At 40.7% G+C, this 18,412-nt stretch overlaps 1 protein-coding gene and 1 long non-coding RNA gene across 7 annotated transcripts in view; one reads left to right on the forward strand and one right to left on the reverse strand.

Annotated features, from left to right (window-relative positions):
• The window catches only part of PDE11A (phosphodiesterase 11A), a 415,084-nt gene extending 401,580 nt beyond the window's left edge, over window positions 1–13,504 (forward strand). The window contains exon 20 of the mRNA XM_060152569.1: window positions 13,346–13,504. Coding sequence (XP_060008552.1) covers window positions 13,346–13,504 — 159 coding nt within the window. The remainder of the gene's footprint in view (window positions 1–13,345) is intronic.
• The window catches only part of LOC132522272 (uncharacterized), a 201,060-nt gene that overhangs the window by 119,011 nt on the left and 63,637 nt on the right, over window positions 1–18,412 (reverse strand). The window lies entirely within an intron of this gene.

The following is an 18,412-nucleotide window of genomic DNA, read 5'->3' on the forward strand; positions in this document are numbered from 1 at the left end:
TCAGAAAAGGCCTAGAAATGATGATGAATGGGGCCCTTCAAATGAGTGGTGAACACAACAGAATCACAGTCGCCTGCATGATTCCCAGCTGAGGGCAAATTTGAGGAACTAAATAAGGATATGAGACTGATACGGATTGAAGAGTTTTTCAAAATCTGTTTAATGTCCAGGGAGGGGACATTGATCGCTTTTCAGAGGCAATGTTTAGGATCAGTGAGGTAGTCGGCCCTTATTGGAACGTGGATGTAGGGAGAGGATTTACACACAACATTAGCACAGCGTGCATTAAGGTACTGAGATAATTTTTGAATCATGGTGGCAAAGCACTATATTATTTTGATCTTTAGGAAATAATTATTTATCTTTTTTATCCTCGTATTCGTAAGCTTTCTTTATTAACAATGAAATGACTTGCTATTGAGTAATTCTAACACATGATCAAAAGTTGCTAGTTCCTTTATCAGTTCATGTTACACTTTTAAGTAGAATATTTTATTGTTAAATAGTTTATACATGCCCAGTGAACAGAATTCAAAAGGTCCAAAAGGCACAAAAGTATTAGAGAAAAGTGGTCCTCCCTCACACTCCTGTCCCCAGGTTACCCAGGTCCTCTCCCTCAGGGCAACCACTATTAAGCAATTTCATCCAAAAACAGTCTATACAAAAGCAGAAATAGTGTTTTTGGCTTTTTCTTTTATTGAGATATAGTTGGTGTATAATACATATATGGATGTATACATATACATGTATGTGTGTGTATATATGCACATATACACATATATGAACAGTGTCTATCCTGCTCCATACCTTGTTTTCTTACACTTAATATATTTTTGAGGTCACTCCTTTTCAGTGTCCATATAGCAGCTATCACATTCGTTTTGATGGCTGCAGAGTATTAGATCTTAAAGATGTAGAATAAATTATTTAATCAATAATTAATTAGTTATGAACACTGATGTTGTTTCTAATAATTTGCTATTATAAACAAAGTGCAATAAACATATTTGTAAATGCATCATCCTCATACTTTATTTGTAGGACAAACAACTGGAAGTGGAATTAGTGGGCATTTGGCATATGGGCATTTGAAATTTTGATGGGTATTGCCAACTTTCTCTCTGTGGAGTCTGAACCAATTTATATTTCTGCCAGCAATGGCTGAGGTGCCTCTCCTTCTACACTCTTACCAAGACAATGTGTTATCAGACTTCTTGAATTTTGCCAATATGATGGTGCAAAATCTATCTCATGGTAGTTTTAGTTTGTATTTTTCATATAATAAATGAGTCTGATCATGTTTTTAGTACAGATTTATTTACTTAGGAGCCATTTGTATTTTTTTCTGTAAACTCTCCATATTTTTGCCCATTTTTCTATTGGGCTGGTGGTCTTTTCTTATTGATTTGTAGGAGCTCACTATATATTAAAGAAATAGACCTCTATCTGTAGCAAAAGTGGCAAATATTTTTCCCAGATTGTCATATATCTTTTCACTTTGTTTATGCTATACAAAAATACATTGATTTTATGTAGTCAAATTCATCTTTTTTTTATGGCTTCTGGATTTTATGTCATACAGATCATGACTTTCCCATTACAAAATTATAAAAAATTTTAAATTCTCAGAACTTCTTTTAGTATTTTATGGCTTCATTTTTTTATATTTATATCTATGACTCATCTCGTTTTGCTTTATTTGATTGTGAAGTGTGAGGTCAGATTCCAACTTTAGTTTTTTGTTAGCTACCCAGTTGTCCCATATGTTTTTGACTAATCATTTTCCCTATGATTTAAAAGGTCACCTTCATCATATACCAAATTCCCTTAAATATAATTCTATTTTTACTCTTTTTATTCTGTTGTATTACTCTGTCTGCCTAATCACACTCTTTTAATTAATATTGCTTTATATTTTAATGATAAGCCTAGTTTCAGCTTCCCCATTACTCTTTCAGTATTTTCTAGGTATTCTTGTTTATTTTTCCATATAAGCTTTAGAATTTAGTTCAAACACAAATCTAGTTTGTCTTCTTATTGGGATGCTTATTTAATCTTAAATGATCAATATCTGAAAGTTAAATTAACGTAAAACTTCCCAACATTGAAAAGAAGAAAAACGTCGCCTATTAGGAAGTTTTTGTTCATAAAATTCTAATGTTCCCTTCCTTAAACGATACTTCAAAAATTTAATTTAAAAAAACATTCAGAGTATTGGTCCTGTTGTCCCCACTCATACAAACTTTTCCCATATCTTAGTCTGTGGGAGAGTTAGCAATGCAATAAAGCCACAATAACATACCTTCCATCAGCTCTTAAAGGTGACCCTTTCTTTGGACAAAAGGCCAGCGAATGATACACCCAGTGGTATGTGTAAAATACCCCTTTCTTTGTCTTCCTATTCTTTCTCCCCAAAATCTTTATTATGTTGTAAAATTAAGAAAAAGTAGGTTATCTTACCATATGGAGAGAGACCAGTAAAATAATAGAGGATTTTTTTCCCCAAGGATGTTCACCTAAAGACAAAACATCTCTCATGGATTCTTTGGGTCTGGTTCGCTGTCGATCTGGGGCACTGGGATGCACAGACTTTGATCTCAAATCTGACTCAAATCTCTCTGTCTCAAATCTGAGCCCTGTTTGGTGCTGGCATGAGGACCACCTTTAAACTCTCACAAGAAATGCTCAGGCATCATCAGATTTGCATGGCACTCCCTAAGCAGTTCATTAGTACAAATATCAGCTAAAAAATAGCAGGGCAAATGATAATAGGGTATTCTAGAATCCATTCCAGGAGGTACCATGGTAGCTTACTGAGAACACCATTCACACTAAAGGCAAGGGATTCCACGTTTGTAAAACCCTCTCCCACACAGGCATCCTAGCCATTATGCTTGGAGAACCCTAGGGCTCAAGGCATGTGAGAAATATACAAAAATATATATAGTAAACGAATGCTTGCACCTCAAAAAATAAATTTTTAAAATGGTTCTTTTTACACATTGAACTTTGCAAAAACAATAGATTATATATATACATATATATGTGTGTATATATATGTATATAAAATCTCAAGTGGCATAGTTTCACCAGAAAACATTACAGTGTATGGAGAGGTGGATTGTTACCATGTGGCTGTGTTTTACTTACATGTTCCAACTACCTCTTACATGAAGCCCCATTCATCAAAGGCTGTGGCTTCTGGGTCAGCAGCTATTCCTTCCAAGTCAGATGTTGGCTACACAGTGAACATGATTGATTAGCTACCAGTGTGCTCTGAAAACCCGACCAACAGGATAACCTAGGACAGAATCCTAGAGGGGCTCATTATAACAGAAGAAGCCGTCTCCTTGCTCCCGTGTACAGGAGCCATCTTCAGGCCTGCCGTGATTTACCACTTAAAACCTTTATTTTCCCAGGGTAGGCTTGAAAAGAGACTACCTTGAAAAAAGGTGGCGTGAGGCTGCCTCCCTCCTGTGAATTTGTCCTGAAGCAGTGCCGAGGACACTAGAACCGAAAAGTTGCTCCAGTGTCCGGACGCTGTAGTTAAGTGTGAGACACGTGTCATCACCAACATCCCACTGAGATCCCTCATGGGAAGACACCAGGGGCTTTGTCCTCAGGCAGGCCTGAACTGACGTTCCAGCTCTGCTGTATACTTACCCATGTAAACTTTGGCCTTTTTAAGTTGATTTCCGCAATCTCAGGTTCCTTATCTGTCACAACAGGGTCAACAATACCAATCTCTCCGCATTGTTGTGAGGTTTAATGAGCTCCCATCTGGATAGGCCCCAGGATGGCACGCGGAACACCGGACACATTCAGTACTCAGTAGTTATTAGTTCATTTTGGCAAGGTGTGTTTTACTCTCTCCCACCGAGAGCGAGTGGGTGGCCTTCAGAGCAGACTCGGCCGGACATGTCTCATTCAGTTGAACACTGTTTATAACGTGTAACATATCCAGTTTGCCAAAGGCCCCACCATTCCCAACTGTATCATGCGGCCTATTTCATTCATCAACTTTACTGGCCTGGCCCGGTGGACATTGTATTTAAAACTCTTGCCCTGTATTATGGAAATAACAATGCCGTTAATCCAAGGAGATTAAAATTCCTGCCTCATTAATTCCTAATGTTAATCTCATTTGTAAATATTATTTTCCACAAAGGAATCCCTTGAGCATGTAAATAAAATAAGCGAAACAAGAAACTTGAGAGATTAGGAAGGAAATGGAAAGGGAAAGAAAAGAGGGAGAGAAAATTTCAATAAAGCATTTTCACTTTTACAGTCCCTATTAATCTGCTTCAAACCTAGGAAAGAAAATGATGTCTTTCTTTCTAAGTTATTAGTAGTACTGTAATTAGCTTTCAGGAGATTAGAATTGATGCTACAAACATCAGTGTTATAGCTTGGCTAGACTATGCCCTTAGGATTCCGATTACAGATCTGAATCATTCTTACGTTGGATTCTAATGAGCTTGCTTGCCCTCCTCATACTAAGTATTACCTCTGTGGCTTTATCATCTTTACTACTAATTTGGGTAACTCTCTCACACTATTTAGATTTTAAGCTCTCAAATATCACTAACAAAAGAGAAAGATCTGACAATATTTTTTGGCATTTGCAAAAATCAGACATAGCCAACCTGTTACTGCTGAATAGATACTACAACTGTTACTGCTGTAACCGATCTGCAGAGTTAATATCACATATAGAAAAATAGTTTTCTCAACTGGAAAGAGACTCTCACCCGATGTGATAAATGTGGAGTGACACTGAGCTTCCACTAAGGAGAAAATAACAGCTAGTTGCTGTTTTTCCTTTCTGTCTGAGTTCACCTGGTCCTTAGGAAAAACGCAGGCTAAATTGATGCCGTCACCCGGGTCCTTTGAGTCCTCCTTATTGGAAGCCGAAATCCCGTAGGTCAGCTGACTTTGCCACCAGGGGGAGTTGGCATCCTCTGTTAGGGTCTTCTGAGTCCCCATAGCATGGGCGGTTCAGACTCAGCAACCTTTAAAACCTTTTAAAGAGTCTGTTTGGCAGACTCTGGGGGTTCAAGGAGAAGAGAGATAAGTGCTAGCTGGTCCCTGACTCTCATGAACTTGGGTAGAGAGGGCTGCCCGGTGAGTATTAGCAGCAACCTTTTATGCTGGGCAAGTTGAGACTCCCTTATGCCAGCCACCAGTTCAAATTCTGGTGGGGGGTTTCAATCTCAAGTAATTCCTGGGGGTGACAGAGAACAATAAGGGACCACAGCAAAAGGCCCATGATTTGGAGCTCAGAAACTCCCTCAAATGAGTTTGAGCAGAAATGGGAATAAGACAGACACCCCCTTTCCTCTGCCTCCTAGTTATGTTTTGGTTTCATTCTCAACCAAGCTTTCCTCACACATCCTGGCAGCTCTAAGGTCACATGTTCATTCTAGGTATTATCATACCAAAAGAAAGAAGAAAAAGAAAGCCTCACTTCCAATAGTTCTGGGGAAAACCTTGCGAGACCTCTGATTGCCTTAGCTTGAGCCACACCCACATCCACATCCCTACACCAGTCACTGGTGTTGGTCAGGACTGAATTATGCTCCTACCCAGAGCACATGGAATGGATTGTTACCTGAGGAAGGGTAAAGGGACCTTATATAGCCTCTGCTGTCTACTGCAGTTCACTTATAATCCACTGCCAAAAAAAGTTAACTCACAACTACACGATGCAGGGGATCAATTTATTCAAGTATCAAGATGGCTAAATCCTTTGACACCTACACAGATAGCCATAAAATAGAGACCTACAACCTGATATCAATTCTCTCAGTTAGGAATTGCATACGGCTACTAGTAACAGAGATCTGAAATCACAATAGCTTAAACAAAATAGAAATTTACTTATCTCTCTGATAAAAATAATCCAGAGAAGTCAGTTCTAGGTTGCTATGATGTGGCAGTTCCATAGCCATCAGAGACCCAGTCCCTGTTTATCTTTCCTTAGGACATGGCTGCCATACTCAAGTTTGCCTCATAGTCACAATATGGTCACTGTAGTTCCAGCCATCATGTTAATATTCCAGCAGCAAGAAGGAGATAGGGGCAAGGGCAAAAGGATGCACTTCCCAACTGAATAAACTCCCATTTAAGAGTCTTCTCAGAAGCTCTTCTTTCTGAATTCTGCTTGCACCTCCCTGGCCATTCCTAAGCTTAAGGGAGGTGGGAAGGCAACTAGCAGTCTCTGTTAGAGATACCACAGTCCTTGTGGGGTAAATGACTCCATCCCCAATGGGGCAGAAGTCATAAGCCTAGAACCTTTTAAACTCCATTGTGTTCTAGCCAGGGAAGAACCCAATAGAACACGGTGCCTGGCACAGGTACATGTGTGACATATATAAACAATTATTACTAATTTTCCATCTTGATCAAGTTACATACTAAAGCTTTATTTTAAAGGTGGTATTTTTAATGTAAATGTCTAAAAACATTTATCCAAAGAAGTCTTGGCTCACTTCTGTGTTCACCATTATTGTTTGATTATTTGTTTTCCAAAGCAAGTTTTAAAAACTGCTGGAAGCCTCCTGTGGTAGTTAATACATTATCTTAAGTAATTTAATGCAAATTAATTTTTGCACAACCTTGGGTTTCGAAGGCCACTGAACTGGGGAGGGGAGGCGTGAGGTTTGGGGGAATCTGCTTGCTGCCTCCCATCTGGACCCACAGCCAGCTCCGTCTGCTCTCACATGTAGTAACTAACACTTCAGCTACTCCCCTGCCAAACACACCGTGTGGAGTTTAGCTTATTTCCTTACTCAGAAAAATGTTAAGATGCATAGAAAGATGTGTATTTCAGGTTTTCTAGAAGACTCAAAGGGATTATTTTAGCATTTCAAAATTCTGCTTTTGTACCATAACTCAGATTTTCCATTGGGCTTTATGGTTCTTTTCTTTTCTGTGTTATTTCTGGCTTTCATTCCCTTTTAATCCCACAATTCTCCTTTTCTGGTAGGTCTTACAACACATTCATATCATATGGGAGCCACCCAAAGGTTCAGGGTAGAGAGCAGCCAGCTCGGCTGTGTGATTTTGATTGACCAGGATGGCTACAATGAGAGTTGATTGGACAGGACCCAGGGGAGGAAGCAGGGAGCCCAGGTAGGAGCTGCAGGAGGTTAAGGCAGTGGAGAAGTGAGGGCAGCCTGAAGTAGGGTGGTAGGAATGGCACTGGACTGACACATGGAGACAATTTGGAAGTAGGATTGAGAGAACTTGGTGATAGTTTGGATGCGGTGGAAGAGGCAGAGGTCATGGATGATCCATAGATTGCTGGGTTGGGCAGTTGGGTGGAGAGGTAATGCTTAGTTCCCTGAGGGAGTAAACCTGAGAGCAGAGGAGGGTTCGGAGGAAGGCGATGAGTTCAGTTCAGGACAATCAGTTCAGTGGCTCTGACCTTTACGACACAATGGAAGAATAGAAGGTTGACAAGCCAATTGGGATTCTTAGCAACTACAGCATTGCAACGTGACATGTAAAATTCAGGAATATGTCAGACTCAGTGATGAATAATCTTTACCTTTGGGAACCAAGAAGGATTAGCAGTTCAACAATTCACTAATTTAAAAGTTTGGGTTTGCTGCACAAACTATGTGACTTCTCTCTGAAGTCACATAGCTTAAGTAGAAGCCTCCTTTGTTTCTTGGAAAGAGGTACTCTTTACACATGTGGCTGGCCAGTCTCGAGAATTCAAGAGGCTTTCAGGAGCTGCCACCACTTGCATGCGTTCTTGCCCCTTCTGTTGATGGTCTGAGCAGAGATGACACCAGCTGGTCATGTCTTCAATTACTTTCCTTTTCAAAATACCAACGCCCAAGTCAGCTTCTGGACATTCTCACCCAGGAAGTTAAATAATCATGTTAGAAAAGTGATCACATCTTCATTACAGGGATATTGCCTCAAACAAGATATCTGAGAGGGGCTCCAAGTTTATTTTCATATTTTATCAAAAAATTGATATTTAAAAAATATTTTAATTTCTTTCTTCTCTGCCATGCATTGTATCTCTTAGTTTCTGATTATTTCTTTCGGGTAAGGTGGGGATGGAGGACAGCAGAAAATATAATTCTTATTGCCAACACTCTGGAAATACATGAGTCAACAATAGGAAGTAAAAACCATCTTCCCTCTTTGTCTTTTAAAAAAATAAATAACTAGCCAGCTCAGATAATTTCCTCAAAGTTTTTTAAAGGTATTAATGACATAGTTGGACATTTTCAGGGTTCAAGAAAATCTGGTTGTAATTTGGTGGTGTTCCTCTCTCCCCTCTGCAAGACTGTAGGTGCAGGGACTTTTTCTAAGAGCATGGCTTTCTCTGCTTATTCCCCTGTCCCACATCTGCCTCCATCTGTCCAGCAGTTGAGCTCCAAGAAGTGATTGTGGTCAACTAATAAGCACACATGGGGCCAGATGACAGCAGATGTGGATACTGATGGCAGTGGGAAAGCAAGAGTCACACTCCTAGCAGCTTAGCGAACTGATAAAAACAAGCTCTCAGTAATAATGGTAATAAGACAGAATACTATATTCATTTCCCAAGGGGTTCATTCTCAGGTTACTTTTACCGCAGGATCTTGTAGCAGGTCAGAACGTACTGACCCCCCTCGTCCTGGCCTTACCCCATCCTCCTGCCACTGCTCTGTGGGTGGAGTAGATGAGGGGTGCTGTTCCCAGAGATGACTGAGCTCAGAGCTAGAGATCCAAAGATACAGGCCTTGATTCCAGTCTCCCTTGGAGCTCATGGGCTAGTACCCAAGACAGAGTTGTTTAAAACCAATTATAGGGACTTCCACTGCTGGACCAGAGTAACAGGGGGAAAAGAAAACCACCAAAAAACAAAAACAAACAGAAAAATACATAAAACAACAGTTTTCAGACACTGGGCTACAGGCAACACAATACAGTGATTCCTGAGAAAGGGGAACAAATGAAATGGGCCCTCCAGGTGCCCCAGCTTACTCCCTGGGGAGGGTGTCCAGGCCACAGCACAGGGAGGGGAACCCAGGCAGAGCTCGATGGTCCCACTGAGACGAGGAGGCAGAGCCAGGAACCTGGGGAGGCCAAGGAGGTGAGAGTCCCCAGGGAAGAGCAGCAGAGAAGAGAGGGCTCCAGAGATCTGCAGAGGCCCCTTGAGTCTTCGGTGCTGTTCACCCCAGGCATGTGAGGAAACCACTGATGCTGGAGAGCACCAGCAAAAAGGAGAAGGCAGAGTAATCCTCAGAGCTCACCCAGGCGGGGGAGTAGTCCGTGGTCCCACCACCCAGAATTTTAGAGAAAAACCCTGAAATAGATGTTGTTCTGGGTACAGTTCTCAGAAGATTACTGTCTTGGTAGTGGGGCCAGACTAGCCCTAGACTAAAGCTGCTCTGGACCCACCTAGCAAAGCTTAAAGGCATGCCTCAAAAGGATCGAATTATTATTTCCAAGAAACCATCAAAACTGCATTCTCCAATAAAACTGAGAAACGTTTAAAGAAATTTAAAAAAAGAAAAGAAAATCAGGAACCCAACAACATAAAATTCATAATGTCTGATATCCAATCAAGAATTGCCAGGCATGCAAAGAAGCAAGAAATCTGACCCATAATGATGAGAAAAATCAAACAGTACAGACTAAGAAATGACACAGATCATAGAATTGATAAAGAAGGACACTAAGACATTTATTACATTTTATATGTTCAAGAGAGGAAAGAATGGGCATGAAAAACAGAGTCATGGAAGATATAAAAAAAAGACACAAATCAAACTTCTAGAAATGAAAACTACAATTTTTAAGAGGAAAACTACACTAGATAGGATTCACAGCAGATTAAGCTCTGCAGAAGAAAAATTCAGTGGCATAGCAATAGAAAATTGGAATTTGATCCCTCTCCTCTCTATATACTCCAGATACTAATTTCTACACAGTGTGATTAGTCTCACTCAAGCATTATCATAATAATGTTGTTCCACAAGGCTCTGCTCTCACTCCCTCTCTGAAAGAATCACTGCAAATGATGAGGGAATCAACCTAATTATACATATATACATTATATATATATAAATATATTCTATGTATTTATGCTTACATAGGCATAAAATGTTTATTGAAGGATACCCAAGAAACTGGTAACATCAGTTGCCTCTAGGGAAGGAAACTAAGTCTCTGGGGCAGGGATGAAAGGAGATTTTAACACTATGTTTTGTACCCTTTGTATTCATTGGACTAGTGAATGTGTTACTTATTTTAAAAATAAATAAAATATGGAATAAACTGTACGTGCTGGTCACAAGTGGAGTGTGAAAGGAATGAAGAAGCAAGTGGCCCCTCAGTCACCTGGATGACTAGGTGCCCAGGGCTGTGTCCCCAAGTCAGGCAAGTATCCAGGGTCCTGTCTGTGATGCGCCAGGGTTGGGGAGCTGCAGTGAGCTTGGGAGTCTCAGTGATATCCATACACAGCCCAAGTTGGGTTTTGAGGTCAATAAATCAATCCTAACCTACACTTGGAGCAGCACATGAGTCATCAGCCTACTGCTCAGTAGATTCGAGTTTAAAGGGAGCGCACCCCCCCCAAAAAAAAGGGAGAGCGCCCCAAGGATTAGAACCATCAGGTCGATTACAGGGATATAGTTTTCAGCTCAGTATAAAGAACAACATTCTAAAATCAGAACAAAGAGTAAACTGACACCCCCAGCCAGGGAGGTAGTGAGTTCACTGCTTCCAGACATGTTTAAACACTGAATGGTCACACCACGGGGATGTCACGGAAGGGACTCAGCGTCCTGTGGTGGATGGTGCCACACACATAACCTTTAGAGTCCCTCTGTGTGTACAGGGAGAGTGGGCAGATGGGTGATGTGTCCCCTTTCTCTTTTGCTAAGAGTAGAGTTAGTCAAACGAGACAGAGACCAGTAGCATTTGCACAGAACTCATCGGGTGTCACTCGCTGATTGTTTGTAGGAATACCTGTATCTTTCTAAATACTGGTAGCAATTCTCTTGCTGATGGTACATTGCACGTAATCACCGTAAACCTTGGAATTTAGGTTTGTGGATAATCCCTTGCCTTCCTAATATTCTAATAGCTCCATATTCTTCCAGCTAACTGCATTTATATAACAAATTTATAGTGTAAGAATAATTCTTCAAGATGAGATTCTTGCTACCTTTGCCTAGAACCAGCACCTGACTAGAGGAAAACGATATTCCAGTGTGGCAAGTCTGTGTTTAAGGAGAATATGAAATAAAGAGAAGAAGGAATTCTGAGAAATAATGTACCCCCCCCCCAAATTTTTTTTATTCAACACAAAGAAAGGAAGACAGAGAACAAAGAGCTAGATAAAGGAAAGCAATCTGTTTGGGGCTAAGCCGAATAAACTTAAATAGTTTAAGGAATAAATTGGTGGAGTAATTCGAATCATGGGCAGGTGCTATGAACGTAATTTAGTAAACGCTCGGGAACCTGCCAAGGAAGAGAAAAATGTGTTGCTTTTGAGATCATTTCCCAGCAGCTTCATAAAAGAAAACTGATTACAGGAATTTAATAAGTAAAACAGAGCCAGAACTATAGTAATCAAATGAGTTTTTAATTACATTTCATGCAGAAAAAAATTCCAATTTGTGCTCCTGGGATTAAAAAAAAATAAGTTCTAGAGAAATGCTTTTGTGGCAGGAAAATAACATAAACACTAATTTCCATAGGAATTATAGTAGTCAGTTTAATTAAAAGGCTTGATCAGAGCGAAGAGGAGCCAGTGCCAAACTATACTAAAAACCATGACATTCGTCCCCACCTCTTACACTATTGTCTAAATAAAACCACTGCATTAAGCAGAACACAGGCACCTGCATTTTTCTCATGGATGTAAAGGGGATTTTGATCACTGCCTGAGTTATTATGTTGCTGTGATTTATTATCATATGGCATAACAAATACATCTGGTTTCAAATTAGACGTTGTTGCTTGGTGTGATAAACATCGCTTATAAAAGCGAGAACATGCTGTGTTTAAGGGACACGAATGTGAGGGGACACTGCCACGGTGGAGCGCTCGCCGCTCAACAGGATCCCTGCGTATTTCTGGGCTTTCAAACCCCCGCTTACCTTACATGTAGTTACACTTCACTTGTATCCCTGAAACTCCCCAGAGCGGAGGGTTATTTGAGGGGATACTTCAGGTCCTCCTAACAGGTGGTTTGCAGTCATGCTTAGGGGATTATCCTCAACAGAAAGAACTATTATTCTTCCTGTTGGAGGACTTCGCTCTGGAGTACCCGCTAACTATGGGTCCGGCTTGGAGAAGGCTTTTCAGGAGGTGTCCTGCAACCACGGTGGTTTAGTCACCGGTCACCTTTTGTTCCCCTTGTGATGAATGAGACACACCTGCAGGGTGTCTCCATGGGACTGGGAGTATAATCTCTGGCCACAGAACGCTGACCCAAGGCATTAAGCGGGACCATTTCCTTTCCAGGGGCTAAAGCCCCGCAGCCCCGTAATCCCTGTTTCATTCATTGCTTTGTTCTCCCAGAGGAGTGATCCACATTTTGTGAGGCTGAAAGTTTGTACCATTTGGGAGTTGGGGACCCGTTTTTAAAAATAACACAAAATTAAGTGCAAAAAAGAAATATTTAGAAGGGTCTCCTAAAAGTGAGGACCCTGAATCCTGAGCTTCCTTAGCCTTGTGGTCAGTCAGCCTCCAGCCCCACCCTACATTTTCTCTCCCTTCTCTCTCCTGCACCCCTCCATCTGTCCCTCCCTTCCACACCCCTTTTTCTTTTCTCTCGTGTCTATTTCCATGCATATTCTCATGGTGATCTGTACATTTAGCACAGTCCCCAGATCCTGTGCTTTAAAAATGAGCTCCTCTCATCTCAGGATTTCACCTGTCCTTTCTCATTCACGTGAGTCCACCCAGAGTCATCTCTGGTGGAGCAAATGGTAGGTTTATTTTTGTAAAAATTTCAGTTCCTTATCTATTGAGATCTGGAGCCCTCCCTAGCAGGCAAAGATACACATACTAGTAGACCGTGTGAGCTGCATATTTCGTTTCTTGTTTGATGTGAATTTAAAACAGGATCATAATCAACTTGGCTGGCACCCCCTGGAGGAGAGCACAGACATCTATCTTATTTTTTTCATTTTCTATATAAGCTCTATTAATACAACACAGTGGTGCTAAGTGCATATTTACTTCTTATAAATAGCTCACGTTTACCAAAATAATCACTTGCATTTCTTACAGCCAGCTGTCATTCTCCTCACAGCAGAAACCTAGAAAATCATGGCGGTAACTCCGGTTCCTCTCTCCCCCACCTGCTTTTGTTATATTTTAGGCATTGGTGAAGGTCAATGTGAAACTGAAGCCGATGCTGGATTCAGTAGCTGCCAACAGAAGTAAGTGGGAAGAGCTGCACCAGAAAAGGCTGCTCATCTCTTCGGCTGCCCCTGCCCCCTCTGTCAATCTCATGGTGACAGGAGATGACAGAGACTAACCCTCCAGGTCAGCCGCAGCTGTGAAATGACTGCGTCCTCAAGAGCCAGCTTCGGTCCCACCACAGTATTCTTTTGTTCCTTTAAGCTCAAACAGACCTAAAGTCTCAGGGTTGTGCTGGGAAGCATGCCTGGGCTTTCACCTTGCAGTGTGGTGCCAGCAGAAAGGACAGAGGAGGAGGTGGGGCGGGGAGCACATGCCCCAGGACGCTCACCTTTCCCTGATGAACACACATGGGCTGAGATGAAGGTTCTGGGCAGCGGGCCACTTGGGTCCAGGACCTGAGGACGGTTGGCCCTGCTCACTCTGAGCTGAGGGAATGTTGAACAGTGAAGGCGTCATTAGCGCTGCTTCATGTTGTGTATGGCTGTTCTGTTTGTTACAAGCCAAACAACGCCTGCTTTTGCATCCTCTCCTGAGCTCCCCCTTCTGCGCCAGACTGTCCCAAGCATCCCAATTGGTATTCTGTAGAGATATCTTATTTTTAATCCTAAAGCTTCTTAATGATGGGTCAGAACCTTTAGAATCGCCTACCTAAAAGAGAAACTATATTATCCTTACAAAAACCAGCCATTCCCAGTTTTCCCCTAAAAAGGTTGATAGTAGGAAGACAGCAAATGTGTTTGTCTGATTGGCGTTTAGACAAGATTCATAACATTGTATTGGGATTGTGGTCCCCCTTTTCAGTTTTTTAATTCAACCTTCATTGTAGACCAAGTCTTCTCCCAGAAGGAATGGATTAATAGACTTAAAGTAAGGGTGAAAGGAAATCTATAGGTGGATTTAACGCAAATGACACATGAACATTCAGAACTATTTCCAACAGTGAGACATTTCATAGGACGCAGCAGAGCCACGGAGAATGATCACTGACTACCTGTAGCTCTCCTAGTGATGAGTTTCAGTATAAAATGTAAGGTTACTACCAGTGCCAACCTAAAGCCAAATGGGAAGGTCCCCAATTTTGGATTTTTCCTTAAGTGTAAGATATAATGCTTGAAAGGTTAAGAAACAACAGTCTAGGCAGAGAACAGATATTCTGTAGAAAGCTAGGTTTATAGTAGATAAGAATAAGCTATATTAAATAGATGCAATGACTAGAAAGCTGAGAGACTGAGGACATGGTATGCCTTATCCAAAGAACGCTGGGCCAGAAGCTACACTTGTACCCTAGGTTTGGCACTATTCACTGGATGGCTTTAGACAAGTCACTTAACTTCTCCCAGCCTTTTTCCTCATTTGTCAAATGAGATTACACTAGGAAATTATTTTCAAACATGATTTAACCTTAGAACTCTTTGTTCAAATAAATCTTACAAAGAATCCCCAAGACATAAAACATCTAAAAGCCCAAGTCCTCAGTTTGAAGCTGGGTTGGGAGAGCCAGAGCCCCTACAAATCCTCATTTCTTTGATTACATACCTAGTAGCCCATAATTGGGCTCTGAGGAGTTTGAAAATCTCTGGACCAGATGAACCTTGAAGTCCATTCCAGCTCTAAAGAATCTAAAATTTACAAACCAGTTTTGTTCTTGTTGTTGCTCGTCAGTGTCAGTTATTAACTTTACTACTCAGAGGAACAGGGGCCAAGTTCCACCAAGGACATTTTTTTCCTGGCGCATAGTAGACATCTGGGAAATGTTTAAAGAATGGGTAGATTAAAGTACCAAAACGGAAGTAAGGGAAGAGCAGGTACCCATGGGGTAAAAGGAAGATTCTATATGAGCAGAACTAGAGGAAAAGAAAATTATAAACCAGGCAAATGGGGGGAAGAGAAGGAGGAGAGGGAAAAAGAAGAGGAGGAGGGGAAGCAAAAGAGAACAGCTAACAAGGAAGAGATGGGGACCGAGGCAGGTGGTAAGAGAACTGATAAAGGGAAGGTGAACATCAATCCAAACAAAGAAAAATGGCATGTCTTCCCAAAAAAATGAGGGTACAGAATCCTATCATCAATTGCCTAGAAAAGAGAGAAACTTGAGCAGGGAGGGGGTTGACAAAAGAGAGAAGGAAGGAGTAGGAACCCTAAAAATTAATGTTCCCAGCTACCTTTTACAGCTGTCTCTGCAGGGAAGACTGGAGAAACTAGAGGAGAGAATGAGTGCAGGAAAAATTGCCTCCACGGAGCAGGTAAGAGGAGGTTGTTCAGATTTATGGATTTTATTAAGCCAGTTTTCTGAATCACTCTGCTATAAAGGAAAACAGCTTCTGCCGGGCTGTCTCCCTCCTTCAGGTGAGGAACAAAGCGGGGGTGGAGGTAGGGACAGACTCTGGTCGTGTGTCTGCAGCTCAGAAGCACTGCAGGTGTTCCTAGCTATTGTGTCACATCATGTTTATATCACAAGTGGGAATTGAAAATCAGTCCATGTGAGGCAGAGATGAACCCACATCTGTCATCCTCCCCAACGATAAATAAATAGCCCAGACAGACGAATGCCATTGTATCTAGAGTAAAATTTGAAAGCATGTGCTTTATGATAAAACTAGACCCAGGGTCCAATGGAGACTGCAGGTAGCTACACGCACTGTGGCTACCCTGAACGTTGATGCTGCATACTGCTAAGGGGAATGTAATTTATAGCACAAACTCTACGGCTTCCACTAAGGTTGAGTTTTCCTCTCATTTTCTTGCCGTTTTATTGGCGTCACTGCATGGTTGCCAATAGCAACACCCACTGGTAGCAAGAGCAGCTCAACACCATTGCAATCTGCCATACAGTGGAGCCCTGACAATGTCAACCATCAATCAAGCAGCTGTTTGTAATTGCCTCCATCTATTATTTCTCCTGTCTCGAGGTATCTTTCCTATTGGGGTCAAAATTCAGAAACTGCTGACTAATGCCCCAGTCTGTTCCTCCACAACCATGAAACAGTAGAAAAGAGGGTAGCAGCCTCCCTGGTGCCAACAACCCAGAGGGTTAGAGGTTGAACTCTTGGGCGTTTGAGGTATTTTTAATCCCTTTTCTAATGTATAACTTTCCACGAATTGGGGGTATGTGTGGTTACCCCTATAATCTGCTTTTCCAAAATAGAGAAATTTTCCCAATCCTTATTATTGTTTACTTCCTATTGGAGGAAGGCATTTGAAATGTGAGCCTTCTTATAAAACCTACAACTGACCAGATTATGTGCGCTTCCTCAGGTCTCTTGGCATTAATGGTTGAAATGACTTCATCCTACTTTCTCCACGAAGTGTATTTTTTTCAGGCAGGCTATTTATAATTTTATTAGTCAGTATGTGGAGAATACATGCACAACCTACAATGTAACTGGCAATCCCAGCCAGGAGGGATGGCTTGGCAAACTGTAAAGGGCACTACCCCAGTGCACAGTGGATGGGGCTCCCCCAAGCCTGGCCATCGGCCAGACCTGTTATCTTGGGACTCTCAGGTCTCGGGTTTTCCACTTACAAAATAAAAGCACTGAGTTTTATTCAGTTCATTTCTGCACCAAAGGACCAAGCTGTATTTAACTTTAAAAACTTCTCAAAAAAGATAGGAGCAAAGAGGTCATCTCCTCACTAAAGACAAAATAAAAAGTTACATATATGGAGTAGATATAAAAACAACCTTATCACAGATATGTCTGAGCCTGCCTCTAGTGATCACGAAAGACATGGTCATCAGTACATGGTTATAGGTACAAAAATATACCCTTTTATTTCATAACTTTAGATTATCTCATTTCATAGATATCCCATAAATGGTAGTCAGTTTAATTTACAATTTATAAAGTGAGTCAAAAGAAGTTAAAATTGCATGTGTGCTTTCTGTTTCTAAAATCTAAGCTGTCTACACATTTCCAGGTATTTTATATTTGCATACTCATTGGGTTGGGTTGGAAATAATCTTTAAAATTTTGTTAGTGAAATAACATTATCTAATATTAATGCTACAAGAATTCAGTTGCTTTTTCATGTATCAAAATTTATCATATTTGATCCACTTACCTGAAGTCGTTAAACAGAGTCTGCTCAATTTACTTTGTGGTAGAATTATTTTAAAATCCATTTTTCCTGCTGACTCTTAATGAATTGCACAAAGATAAAATACAATTTCATCCCCATTAATAGTGTGAAAAACTCCTCTCAAGCAGGACAGAAATCTAAATATATTAAGGGAAGATTTACATCTAAAGAAAAATGTTTTGGCTGGAAGTAAACACTCATAAAGGATTCATTAAAGCAAAAGAGCAAAACCTAATTTGGGACCCTAAAAACTCTGGCAATGCCAGTGAAGTTTCATTGTCTGCTTCAGAATAACAGTCTCTGAAACTGTTGTTCTGCCGCATGCTGTAAAGAACCCCCAAAACTCAAATGTCACAGGAAATTTAAAGGTTGAGTCTGACTACAAGAAGGCCAAAATTTCTTAAGTTTCTTAAGTGAGCAATAATAGAATAAAACACATAGATGGCAGAAATAAAGTGGTGTGTCTGGGGAATTTCATGTTGAGTACTTGGATTTAACAATGCCTGAGGTCCTGCTTACATTGCTTGTGTACCTTTTCCTCAACTAGTAATTTGGTGTTGTACATCTTTTCTAATTTAATTTTGAATGTTCTTGCATATTTAGTCCATCTCTCAACAGTGCTAAAGATAAGTTATTTATCTGTGTAGCATATCTCTACCAATGTCACTGAATATATACACTAGCGCAGAAATATGTTTGTTTTATTAAGTAAATGAAGTATTTGCTATAAAAAAATGTGTTATTTCAGGCCACCATTTACCTTTGTGTTCATTTGCTGTGTGTGTATGTGTTTAGAATGTCGATTATTTTTTTCTTTAGACTTAGATTAAATCATATTTAGATGAATTTTAAAAAACACAAACAGCATTGTATGGGAACAGGAGTTTAGGTTTTGGCTAATCTCACTCCCTTGGTGAAAAATGCTTTTGCCATTTTATTTTGATGT

This window comes from Lagenorhynchus albirostris, chromosome 6 (genome assembly GCF_949774975.1).
Source record: "Lagenorhynchus albirostris chromosome 6, mLagAlb1.1, whole genome shotgun sequence".
Lineage (NCBI taxonomy): Eukaryota > Metazoa > Chordata > Mammalia > Artiodactyla > Delphinidae > Lagenorhynchus > Lagenorhynchus albirostris.